The sequence below is a fragment of the Prunus persica genome, chromosome G6 (genome assembly GCF_000346465.2).
Source record: "Prunus persica cultivar Lovell chromosome G6, Prunus_persica_NCBIv2, whole genome shotgun sequence".
NCBI lineage: Eukaryota > Viridiplantae > Streptophyta > Magnoliopsida > Rosales > Rosaceae > Prunus > Prunus persica.
The window spans coordinates 7699652-7715509 of NC_034014.1; the positions used below are offsets into that span (position 1 = coordinate 7699652).

At 35.6% G+C, this 15858-nt stretch overlaps 2 protein-coding genes across 3 annotated transcripts; one reads left to right on the forward strand and one right to left on the reverse strand.

Moving 5' to 3' along the window:
* LOC18773155 (ABC transporter G family member 3) lies at positions 1896-10237 on the forward strand. Of its 2 annotated transcripts, none has more exons than XM_007207997.2 (12): positions 1896-2179; positions 3245-3725; positions 3838-3917; positions 4361-4647; positions 5157-5328; positions 5641-5754; positions 6010-6138; positions 6324-6515; positions 7864-7950; positions 8847-9119; positions 9491-9598; positions 9833-10093. In XM_007207997.2, the coding sequence occupies exons 2-12, from the start codon at positions 3254-3256 to the stop codon at positions 10091-10093; spliced, it is 2175 nt and encodes a 724-aa protein (XP_007208059.1). In that variant the 5' UTR covers positions 1896-2179; positions 3245-3253. The 2 variants fall into 2 exon arrangements, with proteins under 2 accessions (XP_007208059.1, XP_020421967.1); XM_020566378.1 differs by having other exon boundaries at positions 1897-2179; positions 3128-3725; positions 9833-10237.
* Positions 10309-13061, reverse strand: LOC18774945 (UDP-glycosyltransferase 86A2). The gene is made up of 2 exons (XM_007206198.2): positions 11994-13061; positions 10309-11524 (listed from the first exon to the last, which is right to left on the reverse strand). The coding sequence occupies exons 1-2, from the start codon at positions 12538-12540 to the stop codon at positions 10629-10631; spliced, it is 1443 nt and encodes a 480-aa protein (XP_007206260.1). The 5' UTR covers positions 12541-13061; the 3' UTR covers positions 10309-10628.

Below are 15858 nucleotides of genomic sequence, written 5' to 3' on the forward strand. Positions count from 1 at the left end.
CAAAACACTTTGGCTTTCGAATATGTAGTTTCTTGGCGCTTTTCTTCGATTATGTGTTCAAACCTTGTTGTTAACTTTTGGTGGGTTCCTTATTTCAAGTTTGGGAGTTTCAAATTTAGGTTTCTTTTACACGTTTGTACGTGCAACCTTTTTAAACCCACATTTTAATCTTAGTTGTCTAAGTTCATCGAATGACCATAGTTGTTGTCCGCAAGTAACGTTAGTTGCGGATGTTCTCGTAAGAAAACATTTTCATCTTCTTTCTATTTGCAACCCAAAACTTGTCTCTGGATACCCGTGCATCTTTAGTGAATTGAGCAACCCTAAATCATATAAAAATTACATAGGTTATGTTTTTTCCAAACATGGTCACAAATATGTTCGATTCGAAAGAGAGCCCAACGTGTTAATTGTGCCAAACTTTAAGTAGGTCAAAATATTTATCATTAACTTATACTTTGGGCAAATTTTCACATATAATCATCTTTGATAGGCTAAGATGAACAACAAAGATGACTTTTAAGAAGAAAATATAAGGTTTTTGTATCTTTTCATATTTAGTTTTTTCTTTCGTTCAAGAAAACTAGAGTTTGTGAACAACATTTCTTTTTATGCTGTAAAATAATCTATAGGCAAGAAAAACATTCCATTTTTACAATTTACGTAGTCAACATAAATATGGTAAAACAAAGAATTATATTTAGAGCATAACCAGGAAATAGTTACATCAGGTTTTTTAGTCGAGCAAAGTTCTTTAGGACAACTTTATGTTGAAAACAACCACCATCTTCATTCATTTCCTTCCATACTAAAAAAAGTGATAAGTTACTATCTCCATCTTTAGGAATAAGTAAACCTAGATTTCACCAATATTCCTTTACAATAGTTTAAGCATAATATTTACCTAGATAGAGCAAGACATGACTTAATTATTTCTCACAATGAACTGTCCACTCATCCAGATTTTGAAACTACTAATATTCTTACTAAGCAAGATATCAAGAGATATAGAGAAGCATCATTGGCACAACAACAACAACAATTCAGTCCAATTCCATGAAGATACAGCATGAAGACTTGATGAAACATATGAATTTAGGCTAAGCAAGATAGGAGAGGAGACTTTTGAAGTAATGTACAATCAATTAGCAGACCAACTGGAAGCAAAAAATGATGACAACTTATATTGAAATAATTGAGCAGAAGAAGAGATCCACAATATCGAGAACATGATGGAAGCGTAAGAAAAACAAAAATCTCCCAACAACACAAGCCTTCATAATAAAAGCAGTAATAGCAGCACCAATCCACGTTAACCATATCATCGAAATAGCCATAACAGAAGTAGTAGAAGCAACACATGTCCATCATTTGCGTAGTATCAAAATTTACAAAAGAAAGTGGGACCATGTTTGACACTATACAGAAAGCAAAGAAGAAAATGTTCCTTATCACCATCTAAAATGCAAAAGTAGACTTGCAAAGCAATCTTCAAAATAAATAAGGGTATTATTGTCCAACCACTAAAAAAATACGTCCTTATATAATATTTGGGACCAATTTTGCCCCAAAAGTTTATAATATAATGTTTCCATAATTATTTAAATTTCCCATTCAAATGTTTTCTTACTAACTTTTTTCTCTCACTTCCCTCTGCACTCTCCCTTCTCTTTTATGACCATATGATTTTTCATTTTTAAGTTTTCTAAAATTACAAACTGGAGGATGGTAAAATAGAAAACAAGGAATGGAAACTTTGACATAAAAGAAAAAGAAAGTGTAGAAATTGCGGAATGTTTTTTTTGTTGTAAAAGTTGGGTTAGATAGAAGGAGTGGGACCAAAGAGACCGTCTCATGGCAAATTTGCCCCTGAAAAAACATAAATCATTACACTTCGGTCTTTCATTGGCCAACATTAAACACTTTGGATTATACAAAATAGGGGAAAACAACATATAAAACAAAACAGACAGGGACCGAAAAGAAAAAAAAGATAAAGTGAGATGCAAAGCATACATAAACCGGAAAAAGCGCGTCAAATAATCCGCTGATTATATTATTTGCTCTGTTGTTTGTCACTGCCAGTGTCCTTGAAGCCCACACACACAAACTCTCTCTCTCCTCTCTCTCTCTCTCTCTGCGCAAAACACATTCTCTCTGAGCTCTTGCTCAGATCCAGGTTTGTCTCCTCTTCAATCTCTTAAGCTTCCAATACCTCTGTTTGAAGTAACTTTGAGATTTAGATATAAGCTTCTGCTTCTGTTTGGTCTCTGAGAACGGAAGAGAAAAAAGAAAAACAATATTTACACATTTCTGGGTTTAGTGTTTTGGGGCTCTTTTGATCTTTCCAGATTGAAGTACTAAGCTCAAGTACTTTAGTTTTCTTGGGTTAACTAGGAATACTAAGATTCGAAGTTTATATTAGTTTTCTTAGCCATTTTTTCGTGTTTTCAGCTACCAAACAAAAATTTAGTGTATTTACGTGCGTGTGCTGGATAGATAAGTACATGATTTTTTTCCACTTTCAGTTTAGTGGTGATTGGTTTTCTAATAATGTAGATTTTCTTTCACATTCAAGTTATTGTTTTTATTATTTATTTTTGTAGGTTGAGATTTATTTTTTTAATTTATCTCTTTTTATTTTTTTTTCAATTTCTAAGGGTTCTTATATGATAATATTTCTATTTTAAGGTTTAAGAAGCAGTCTCCCTCGTGATGTCAATTTAGTTGCTGAGAAGAAACTATAGAAATAAGGAAAAACATTTTAGCATTTCCTTCTGGCGTCTTAAAAATGAAAAGGTTTCGCACTTAATTGTGTATTTCCATTTTTCCATTTTGGATTTCTCATCCAAGAAATATAAAATAAAAAAAAATCTACCCAAATTAACTTTCAATGACAAAATGCCTATTTGGAGAGGTTTTTGAAGAAAAGTAGTTGTTGCCAGTGAGGTTTTTCCAATATTCTGTAAACCCCAATGGATTTTAATTCCAAAATCAAATTCAGCCTTAAATATAAAATAAACTGATTTGGGTTGGGGGGTTGTCTTTCTAGTTAGTATATAGTGACTTTCTGTTCCCACAGTTTGAACATAACAGATAGTGGTTATGGTGGGTGTTTTTGATGCAGGATTCCACAGAACAGGGTGTTTTTGACAAGTATTGAGAATTATGTTCGCATGGTAGTTATGCAAGTTTGTTGCTGATCATAAGTTATTGTAGAATGACTTGAAGTTTTGTAATCTAGGAGAAGATAATGGAAGAAATACAATCACAATCAGATAATTATAGGTCTTCCTCGTCTTCAGCAAGCAGTCCAGCAAGCAGGGTGCCCTCAAGTAACTTTTTCTACTTGCGAAAACCTGGCTCACTCAGACAACCCATCTCATTCGAAGATTCACCTGAATGGGAGGATACAGACATTGATGTTAGGGTGGAGGAAGGAGGTGACTCTATCAACATTGCAACCACACCGGTCTCCCCATCTCTTTCAAAGCTCAATAGTGGGTCTTTGCCATCCCCACCATTACCAGAGGGTGCAACTGCAGTAAGAAAGATTGCAGGGGCTTCAGTTGTGTGGAAAGATTTGACTGTTACAATTAAGGGGAAAAGAAAGTACTCGGACAAGGTTGTGAAGAGTTCAAATGGTTATGCATTGCCAGGAACTATAACAGTAATTATGGGTCCTGCTAAATCGGGGAAGTCTACGCTACTAAGGGCAATTGCAGGTCTTCAAGCATGCACTTCTACTACTAAATCACTAATTGCTTATTTAGAATTTTTCCTTCTCTTATCATGGGATGTTTGAGTGCTAACTGCTGTTTGTTTCCCTTGCTTTAGGAAGATTGCCTCACTCAGCCAGAATGTATGGTGAGGTGTTTGTGAATGGTGCAAAATTGCACATGCCGTATGGTTCATATGTAAGTTCCAAGTAACCATCAGCATTTTGTTCAGTCTTTTATGTAGTTTTCAGCTCATGCATTCTTTTAATGCTTCCCCACTATTACCCAATTAATCCTGAGTTTTGTTTAAGAGATTATTTTGTTTGTCATGAGTCTGTGTCCTTATTGTTCCTCTTATCATCTTTCTGCGATTTCTTTTACATTCTCACACGAATGGGGTGATTTGTATAAGAAAAGTTTATTCAAGTGATTTTGTTAGCCTATGCTCTCAAATTAGTTTCATCGCGATAGAATTTCAATTGTTTAACCTTAGTCACTGTGACTGTGCTTTTCTTCAAAAAGTTGTTTGTTTGTTTGTTTTTTTTTTTCAGAGGGGGTGTGTACAAGGTCTTTTTTTCTCTCTCTAGGGTTTAAATCTGTGTCTATGATTCCAGCTTCATGCTTGTTAATCCAATTTGCAGGGTTTTGTTGAGAGGGAAATCACTCTAATTGGATCCCTCACTGTCCGGGAGTTTCTGTATTACTCAGCGCTGCTTCAGCTTCCTGGTTTCTTTTGTCAAAAAAAGAGCATCGTAGAGGATGCCATCCATGCCATGTCACTGGGTGACTGTTCAAACAAATTGATTGGTGGTTACTGTTTTATGAAGGGCCTTTCAAATGGCGAGAGAAGGCGTGTTAGCATTGCCCGGGAGCTTGTGATGAGGCCTCATATTTTATTCATAGACGAGCCTCTTTATCATCTTGATAGGTAAACTTTATTTTGTTAGATTTAAAATTTTAAAAATGGACTTGTGATAACTGCACTTCATGGGTTTTTAACACCATGGTTGACATGTAGCACTGTTTTGTGTGCAACCATAAGCAAGCATATATTTTCCATGGGAGCATTCCCAACTAAAACTCATGTTTTTATGATTGTCCTTGAACTCTCTCAGTTTCTTTGCATTACATGTTTGCCAAGCAATCGCAACTGGCCTGAGATATTGAAAAATTGATATTGTAATGAATTTACTTGATGAATTTTTTTTTTTTCCGAGAATGAATTGGGCTTACATTATAACTGATATAATGTGAAATTATTGCTGCATTGTTTCCTGAGGGATCTGCAGTGAAATTTAAAGGTTTTGTTTAGTCCTTCATATATATATATATATATTGCTCACCACAGTGACTGCATGCTCACGAGCGATTTTCTTTCTATTGGAATATATTTGCTTCCTTGTAGTACCATATCTAAAGTGCTTTTGTTTTGTTCAGTGTCTCTGCACTTCTGATGATGGTGACGTTGAAGAAACTAGCAAGTACAGGTTGTGCTATTATATTTACCATTTATCAGAGCAGCACAGAAGTATTTGGCCTTTTTGATCGGATATGTCTGCTTTCAAATGGAAATACTCTATTTTTTGGAGAAACATTGGCTTGCTTACAGGTAAGTGATGTGTAAATAAGTCTGTTTTGTCTACTTCTATCCGTTTGTGCATCAAATATTTAATTCTGGACTAGCTGACCCTACAATATATGAGTCATGCAAATTTTGATCAGGTGCTGTTTTCTTGTTGTTAGTGTTTGTATGTTTCATCTGGTTGCCATATTGAAAGAGAGAAGAATTTTTTTGAAGGAAGGAGAGAAGAATTTAAGAAACAACTTATGTTTTAAAAATTAGAACTTTAAAAGTTAATTTTTGGAAGCTAATTGGAGCTTTGTAGGTAATTGCTAACTAACATACCTTATGTTGATGAAGCACTTCTCAAATGCTGGATTTCCTTGTCCGATTATGCAAAGTCCTTCTGATCACTTTTTACGCGCAATAAATACAGATTTCGACAAGATCATTGCAATGTGCAAAAATTGGCAGGTAAATACTTGGGGATTGCAGTTTTTTCTGATTCCCATTGCATAAAGTGTATTGAAGATTCTTTAATTCTTGCTCTATAATTTTCCATTAGAAAAATAGTTTCAAAGTTGTTAGGCCACATGTTTTGATTTTGAATTAGAGGGTGGAACGATGTGTAACAATATTTGTGGGCCAATATGTCTTAGACTTTAGCAAGACATTTACATTATTACTTTGTTTAACATATGCTTTGCATGGACTGCAACATGATGGCAGGATGACAATGGTGATTTTTCATCAGTGAACATGGATACAGCTGTGGCAATACGTACCCTTGAAGCAACTTATAAATCATCAGCTGATGCTGCTGCAGTTGAAACTATGATATTGAGACTTACGGAGAAGGTATAAGTTTGATATGCTCGTATCTATACACCATAAATCCTGGGTGCGTGCATGAGTGTGCGGCTGTGGTATTCTGCATCATAACTGGAAGTTTCATTTTTGCATGTTGTGTTCCATAACTGATATATATGTATAGGTTAGCTTCTGTAATTTTCTTAACTCCCAATGTGCATTTGCTTCTATAGGAAGGTCCAGTACTTAAAAGCAAGGGAAAGGCTGGAACTGCTACACGAATTGCAGTTTTAACTTGGAGATCATTATTAATAATGTCAAGGGAATGGAAATACTACTGGCTTCGTCTTATTCTTTATATGATTTTTACACTCTCCGTTGGTACAGTATTTTCTGGCTCAGGGCATTCTTTGTCTTCAGTTGTGGTGAGTTACATAACATCACTTTTTTCAATCATTTAGACAAAAAAATAAAAATAAAAATTGCACATTTTGGAAAACATTTCCAGTTTTACATTTCATGAATAATCACTTTCTTAGTTGAACTACTGTTTATTGGAAGGCTACTGCGACTAGTAATCTTGTTTCCTCCAACAAGACTTATCACTTCTGAATTCCTACTTCTTTTCATTTTTCTGTAGCAAAATAGCTAAAATGTGTGTATCATAATCACCAAAATGGTTTGACCAAAAAAAAAAATTCACCAAAATGGTTACGTCTTCTGTACTGCTTTATTTTATGATCAGTCAGTTTAATTTTATTAAATATAGCCTCCATATCGCCTACTGGCATTGTTTGATCCCAAAGAAATTTTTTATTTAAGGAGATGCCTTACTCACATAAGCTAGAATTCAGTTCATATTTGAGTTAAATATAAAAATAGTCAGTTTATCTGGAGGGAGATTTTAAATAAGGGTGATATGAGATAGCCATCAATAGTAGTCATTATGTGATTTGGTTGGATTTATTCAAATAACTTAGACTAATTAAGGATGCCAAAGTTAAAATATAACAGGATTTTGAAATGAGAAGTCGGGTCAGCGTCAGAGGATTCAACTCCTTAGAATTCAATAGGTAGCTAGTATCTACTTTGAAGACTCTTTTTCGGACTATGTTTCATGTGCCATAGTTTTTCAACTTTCAGCTTCCCAGAAGCCAATTGTGTTGTAGCTTGTCACCTGCAAGGCTTCCTATAGGAAAATCAGATGCTATAAGGAAAATCACAATGGCAGATTTGATGGACCACTCTGCTTATAAACCTTCACTGGATATCAGCTGCATGACATTAGCACCCAAATAAGAATTTTTAACAAAATCTGTTCATGGTTTTTCTTAATTAATGATGAAGGTTTTACTTCTAGCATAAAATAATTACTCTTCAAGTCTGATTTTGGAAAATGTTCTTGTTGCTTACCGTCTTTATTTAGATGCATTTGCAAAACTTGTTTGTTTGTGTGGTAATCGAGTCAACTTTGTTTTTTTTCACCTTCCATATGCCGAGAAGAGTTGCAGCAACGTATTATTTGTTTCTTCACTGCACTACTATACACTGCTGGAGTAGTTTTATACTAAGTTCTACAGTATAAAACTGTAATAATAAAATCTGTTCACTGATTTTCTTTATAATGCTAAACCTTTTATGTCAAACGTAAGATACATAATTGTTGAAGTCTGCTTCAGGAAAATGTTGCTTGTTCCCCTCATGCACCCACATTATTTGTTATCTTGTGTGGCATCTGAGTCACTTTCTTCTTTGTTCAACTTTTATATGCAGACAAAAGTTGCAGCAATATTTGTATTTGTTTCATTTACTGCGCTACTAAGCATTTCTGGAGTACCTGCAGTTATAAAAGAAGTTGAGGTAACCCTGATTGTATTCTTTCTCAGAAGTTGACTTGAAGAAGCATTGAAATTTCCCAAGTTATGATTAATATAGTGCTAACATCCGTACATAATTATATGAATTATGCGTATTATGGTTTGTTAAGGAAGAACCCCAGATCTTGTGCTGGTTTTTCTTGGCAATCTAGTCTTTGGTGATTAATCCTGTAAAAGATTGATCTCTCTTTTTAAACTTTGGCAGCTTTAAAGACATTTCATCAATTTAGGACAATGATAATGGTATACTAATGACCCGTGAGTTGTGGTCCAGTGGTTGGGGGACTTGTTGCGGAACCACCTGTTTGGGGTTCGAAACTCACTGAGGTACCTGTCTAGCAATTTATTGCTAGAGTTTGGAAGATGACTCATCTTCCAAACTGGGGACTACCTATCTAGCACTTTGTCAGTTTGGAAGATGAGTCAGCAAAGCTGACAAAGTTGAGTTCTGGGTTTTAAAAAAAGTAAAAAATAAAAAAATGGTATACTAATGCCACTTTAAGTGACTGGTTTTCTCAAGGAAATAATAGACAAGCTTACAAACTAACATTAGCTGTTGGTCTGTGATTAAGTCTTCCAGGCTCACATATAAGATCCCTCTGCCTCTTCATGATCACATGCAAACTGGGGCATGGTTATTCAATACATCAAATCCCTGAAATGCAGAGGTGGAATGGCTTTATATGAGTTTTCAATACATATTTAACAGAACATATGAACTGCATGGTTCCAAAGATACGAAAGTAGTCTAGAAAAAACAAAAATGAAAAACCGGTTAAGCTTTTTACGCATTATTTTTAATAGGACATTCTGATAAGTAATGTAATGTTGTGTTTATTTTCTTGATTCTTCTGATCAAACTGATTATGAATTCTGCAGGTATACACAAGTGAAGAATCAAACCACCATTTGGGGGCACTAATCTTTCTGTTTGGGCAGCTTCTCTCTAGCATCCCATTCCTGTTTCTCATCTCCATTCCATCAAGTGTCGTCTTCTATTTCCTTTTAGGATTGCGAGATGAGTTCAGCTTGTTAATGTACTTCATGCTGAATTTCTTCATGTGCCTCTTGGTAAATGATGGATTAATGCTGGTTGTTGTTTCTTTGTCGCGAGATGTTTTCTGGAGCACCCTGACTCTGGTATCTGTACAAGTAAGTTCCTCTATCTCAATTCAAAGAATATACTTGAAGTTTCCAATGTCAGCATGTTCAGCATTGACTCATCTGCAACCCAACAATAACTTTTACATTTATTGCATGTCATACTGCTTTTGCCTGCTTGAAGATAGTTTAATTTTGTATGGACTTGAAATACTACTGTGAAACCAAAACCTAGATTGTGTATCACAAAGTACATGGCACTTGTGGTGTTTTGCGATGTGTGTGATAAAAGTGACTCATGTATCATATTAGTGAACTATTATCCATCTGCTGTTCTTCTGGTCATGATTGGTAGCTGGTATAAGTTATAATCAATTTCCTAGCTTTCGCTAATCTTACAGTGAATATGTGTGAAATTTCAGGTGGTAATGATGCTATCTGCGGGGTATTTCAGAATTCGAAATGCTTTGCCTGGGCCAGTGTGGACATATCCAATATCCTATATTGCTTTCCATACATACTCTATACAGGCAAGAGAATTTACAATGTCATTTGCAATTTTTTTTCCTCTCTGCATAACAATGCTAAAAAACTATTTTCAGGGAACTTGGTTCAGTTTCAAATTTCTCGAATTTTATGACAAAGGGAAAAAGCATTTCAGTCTTCTTCACATTCGAAATTCAAATATTTCATATTCTGGAACTAGTTGGCTAATTTTAACCTCTCTTACTGAAGGTTTTTAATCTGTTGACTACATGTTATAGGGGCTGTTGGAGAATGAGTACATAGGGACTTCCTTTGCAGTTGGGCAGGTAAGGACCATATCTGGGTATCAGGCACTTCGTAGTGCATACGACATCTCTCCGGACAAAAATTCCAAGTGGCAAAATTTATTGATCTTATTTCTAATGGCAGTTGGGTATCGTATTCTCGTCTTTGTTGTACTGTACTTCCGTGTAGGGAAAAAAAAGTCTTTACATAACATTTTCAAGTGTAATCGGGATACAACAAACAATGCAAGATGAATGAAGTCGCCACTTGCAATGAGTGTTTGGCCGTCACATTTTTGTAATTCCCTGTTGTCCTTAGGCAAGTGCAATTTTGCTGTGAGAACCTGCTATGATCTATGAAATGATAAAGTGCATATTTTAGGGAGCTTTTGCTGATTACTTTTGTTGCAAACTTCTTGGAGCCCTTTCTTGTTATTCTAAATTTTTACAGAGCTGAGATCTGCAGTTCATGCTTTTTTTCATCCTAAGTTGATGTGAGAGGAGAATCACCTTCGCAGTAACTTCTTGCGGTTGGAAAATAGTTTTGTATATAGGCAAGGCAAGTAACCCTACATATTTTGAAGTAAAAACAAAAATAGATGCAAACTTCATTTACGTAGGAGTATATACAATATGTACAATATCTATTTTAAAGCTGCCAAACCTTTAGCCAATTATAAACAAAGCCATAGGAGTAGTATATACAGAAAAAAAAAAAAAAAAAAAAACAAAGGTTCCTTTGGAAAGAAAAAAATTTCATCTTTTGGGTCATGGAGGCCCATATTTACAGTCACATCTTGGCCTTTAGGGCCTTGATAAAATTGTCCATGTTTTTCTCTGATGATCCATTGGGTGTCGATGCATCCTCCAATGTCTTCTTGACCTTGACAACTGCTTTCCTGTATTCATCCCTTGATTTTCCATCCATCAAACGGTTGATTTTCTCCGAAACTTCCTCTTTACTGACAGCCCTTCGATCGCATAAGTTGATCCCGATCTTCCAATCGTCAACCACTAGCTTTCTGTTGGTGAATTGATCAGTAAGCAAGGGGAAACACAACATTGGGACACTACACCAAATACTTTCCAACGTTGAGTTCCATCCACAGTGAGTCAAGAACCCTCCGATAGCCGGGTGGGCCAGGACCGCCTTCTGAGAGCACCAAGGTATGACGATGGCCCGGTCCTTAACCTGCTCTCTAAAGCCCGTGGGCAACGGTTCGGTGTCATTTGAGCTCACGATATCGGGCCGAAGCACCCAAACAAAATTCACTTTGCTAAGCAGAAGCCCATTAGCAATCTCTATAAGGTCCTTTTTGGAAACATGAGCATAGCTACCAAATGAGACATACAAGACCGAGTCCTGGGGCCTGGTGTTGAGCCACTGGGTGCAGTCTGATTCGGACCACAGGCTCGTAGCCACTATATTTTTGTTGAATTTAGAAGGGAAAATGGGTCCAATGGCATAGAATGGCGTCTTGGATTGCAGGGCTGATATGGTCTCGGCCTCAATCTCCTGCACTGTGTTGCACAGATGGAAATGTGCACCTCTGGCGTCCTTGAATGCATTGAAAATGATATGGTGGCACACAGACGTTGTATCAGTCTCCTGCAGAAATGACGTCATGTCCTTCGGTTCGATTGCTCGCACTCCTGGTACATAATCTATGGTGTCCTCGCGCACATCTAATCACAAGATAACCAAAATCATATATGTATCTTAGTATATTTATCATAAATGCGAGACCCTTGTAGACTTTGCTACTTTTCTGGTCTCCGGTAGAATCTAACTATGCAAGTCGATCCCATCTCTGTAAGAGAGACATGATTGTCGTACACATGATGCAAATATTTTTTGGCTAGATTGTGCATATGTTGTTGGAATGTGAATACGTTTGTGAGTCATATAATTTTTGTTCAAGTGCACGACTGCATAACATTTCATATACATAGCAAAAGGACAAATATATTTACTGTTGGTTTGCTAAATTGATATTATCATACTATAATCTAGACACCACACATTCAAATAAGAATTCGCTTCACAAAGGATATAGAGTCTGGCCAATATGTCAAATGTCTATCCAATTAATGGTCTAGATGGATAAGGTGACAACATTTAGGCATCATTATCCTATTAATAGCAGTAACTTACCCTGACATGCAAAATGGCCATTCTTTCGAAGAAGATCAAGATGATAATACAAAGTGAAAACCAAAGCTGGTTCTGTCCAAAAAGAAACATAAAGCAGCCCAAACTTCTTGGCAATCTTGGACGGCCACACGAAGAACGTGTCGGCTATCATGCAAGTAACCGGTGTGATGTCAGCCGAAGACTTAACAACCTTTCCCACGACCTCCTCCGCGTGGGCTGAAAACACGTGCAATAAAGATGCCATGAACTGGTCATGGTTGAGGGACCGGTCGAACTCGAGGGGGAGTCCATCCGAGACCGTAGTGTAGTCTATGTCGAGCCCGGAGGACTCACGTACGTAGGCAAAGGGATCGCTGCCGGAGTCTGGTTGGGCTTTGGAGGTTTGGTGGTGGATGGAGTGGGTGTTGATGAAGGTGATCTTGAAGCCACGTGAGGCAAGCTTGATGGCTAGATGGACGGATGGGATTACATGCCCTTGGAGAGGGTAGGCGATGAAGATGGCGTGAGGGCGCTTTTGGTGATGGGTATTATGAACCGAGTCTGCCATTAACGCATGAATTAAAGATGAGTTGCAAAGAGAGAGAAAGAGAGGGAGAGGGAGAGGGAGAGAGAGATATATATGTGCTAGGTTTTTCGGTGTTAAGGTTATGAATCCCAAGTTGTACGGTACTTGATTTGACTGAAATAGATTATGACTGAATTTGCCTTTCTTTGCGGAAATACATTTTGGTTGATCGAGAGCAAGTAGTGAATAATGATTGGTATCAATTCATGTTGAATTTTAAGCCATTTCCAAATTACTACTCAAGTTTTTTTTTGAGGGGTGCTCAACTGAAGCTCTTTGTTTAGTTCTCTTTTATTGAAGGACACCATTTAGGATACCCTACGAATATTCTTTCAACGATCCAAATTGTCTATTGTTTAAGTCTTCATTCATAAATCATCCTGAAAAAAAAAAAAGTGAACATAGTACTTCAAGAAAAAATTATAATAATAATCATCTAATTGAGTGGTCAAATAATCTCGAATTCAAATGAGTTTTTGCAAAGTTGATATTTGAATATCTAAAAACCCAAGCCCATTTCAATTTCAGAAGTAAAAGGGATAAAAGCTTATAAGGTGTCTTGTGTTGTGGTGACTAAGAAAAATCTTCGTTTTTTTATAAATTAAAAAACATTAGCTAGCTTAATCCTATAGGTATTAGGTATACACACTGGATTAATAGGTATTTATTTTGGTTAATAAGATAAAATTTAAAGATAAGAGAATAGGTTAAAAGCCGATGATCAATTGGTAGATGACAGTTTAGTCTCCACTAATTAAATACTATTTGATCAAATGACATTTAGGGTTCTCTCGTTTTTTTCTTTTCTTTTCTGAAAATGGAAATACTCCAATTCCTGGATAAGTTAGCCGCAATTGCATAACAATATTCATGCATGCCAAAGTGCCAAGCGGCTGTTTGTGTCCTTATCTTCCCTCAAAATGTGGCTTCTAAAAGTTCAAAGCTTACGATCAAGATAAAGCATACATGGATTTTGCACAAATCTTTAAGAAATCAAATTCCTAATCCCTAGATCTGTTAGGATTTTTTTTTTTTTTGGTCATACTAACTTATGTACTCATCTTATTAAAATATCAATAACGCTACGGGCACCAACTTGTTTACCAATTTTTGAATACTAACACATGTGACACATGACATAACAATCCATGTCATCTGCCATGTCATCTGTTTTAATTACATAATTTGTTTTATAAAAAAAAAGTATTTCACATAGCAAAAATAAAAATAAAAATAAAAATAAAAAAAGAAAAGAAACCCAACGATTTTAGATTTAGGGATAAACTCATCCCTTTTGTCTTCCTCCTTCCTCATGAAAAACCCTAGAAATTCAAGAGTCTTCCATTGAAGAACTAAAGCTCTTATCGCAGTAGTCTCTCGTCAATGAAGCATATTGAATGTTTTAATATGAATCGAATTCTAATTTTTCTTATGAATTTTCATTGTACTTTTCTTTTCCTCCACTTTATGATGTACAAAGGAGAGTTCATATTGACACATATGGATGCCATAAGAAATAGACTTCATATTTGTACAGCAATCCTCATCCCCAACATGTACATCATCATTGCAATCTCTCCTTTTGATAAGTGTATATCATATATGTTTTTTTAATTAAATGAAAAGAATTACAATGATACAAGTGATGAACATAGCCCCTATATAAATTTGAGTAAACATGTTCTCTTTCTGTTGCTGAATGTTTATTAACTTGAAATTTGCTCCATTATTTATGTTGCCCAATAGACTGCTGCGATAAGAGCTTTAGCTCTTCAATGGAGGACTGTTGAATTTCCGGGGTTTTTCAAGGGAAGGAGGAAGACGAAAGAGATGAGTGTATCCCTAAATCTAAAATCATTGAGTTTCTTTTCTTTCTTTTTTTATTTTTGCTGTGTGAAATTCTTTTTTTTATTTAACAAATTATGTAATTAATACAAATGACATGACATATGACATATGGGGATGCCATGTCATATGCCACATGTGTTGGTATCCAAAAATTGATAAACAAGTTGGCGCCCGTAGCGTTATTTAATGTCACCTATAAATGCATTTAGGAGACAACATTTGTTTAACATATTTAAAATTTAAGAATAAGTTTCATTTTTGTTCTTCTAACAAATCCAAACATGAGAAAGAAATCACATGTGTCCAATTTCCATGTGTATCCAAATCTCACAAAATTTACGTCTTGTATTTTTTATTTGGATAACTGTTGACGTCTTGTATACAATATATCTCTCTAGTTCATTCATGCACATGGATAGAATTTTTATGTGTCATGATATAAGTCGGGCGATCACACGAAGGTCATCGAAGTCGCTACAACGGTGAATTTTTACACTCATATTTTTATATAAGAAATTGTTATTGGTTCCTTATATTTTTCACAAGAGTAAAAATTGCACTTCAAAGAATGCTGGATGACTATTTTGTAGCGTCAATATCAATTTCCTTTATATATTAAGCAATACCCGCTTCCTATAATCGTAACAAAAAGAAAAAGGCATTGATCACAATCAGTTGTTCATTTTTTTAAATTAATTAAACATATATATCTGGGTTGGTACAACTGAACTAAATTTGTGAGAATGAAATTAGGGTTGTTGTATGCATCCCATCTCTGTTTATTTGTGGCATATAATATATGCACTCAATCTCAACTAATTTGACAGTAACATATATGTTCTCTCCTGCTTCACTCACTTTGCAAGATCCAGCATTTTCTAGACTGATTATATGTTCCCGGCACCATTGGTTTTGGTTTGCAGCTAGGCTTGTAATCTTCGCATGGCCCCATGGCAATAAACGTCACGTCTGCAACTTTGTATACAAAACAAAAACAAAATTCAAATTTCTCCTCAAGGTAAGACAACGAAAAAAAGCACCATGAAAAGGCCTCTTGTTTGACCAGAAAAGTTAATGAAAGACATAGCACCAAGGATATTTGTTAATATTTGTTCTTCCCCTTGCTATGAGTGAATGTGATGGATGATTGAATCATATGGTGAGAGCCTTACTGAATGGAAGGAACCGTTCCCCTACTCGCTTACTAATGGACTATAGCCCGAACGAAGGCACAAATTATATAACCAAGTCTTTCCTATTCTCCTAGTCTCGCAGTTATCAGCTCCTTAAATCATGACATGCTGCCTTCAATTTTGTGTGACTAACAAGATAAAATTCGAAAAATGTTATGGTGACTATTACGCATTCATAACTTTAGAGTTTGGTAGTTTTCAGATCTATAATTTAGAAGGGTTTAAAATGCATTGTTTGTAAGCTGCAATAGTATTCGAA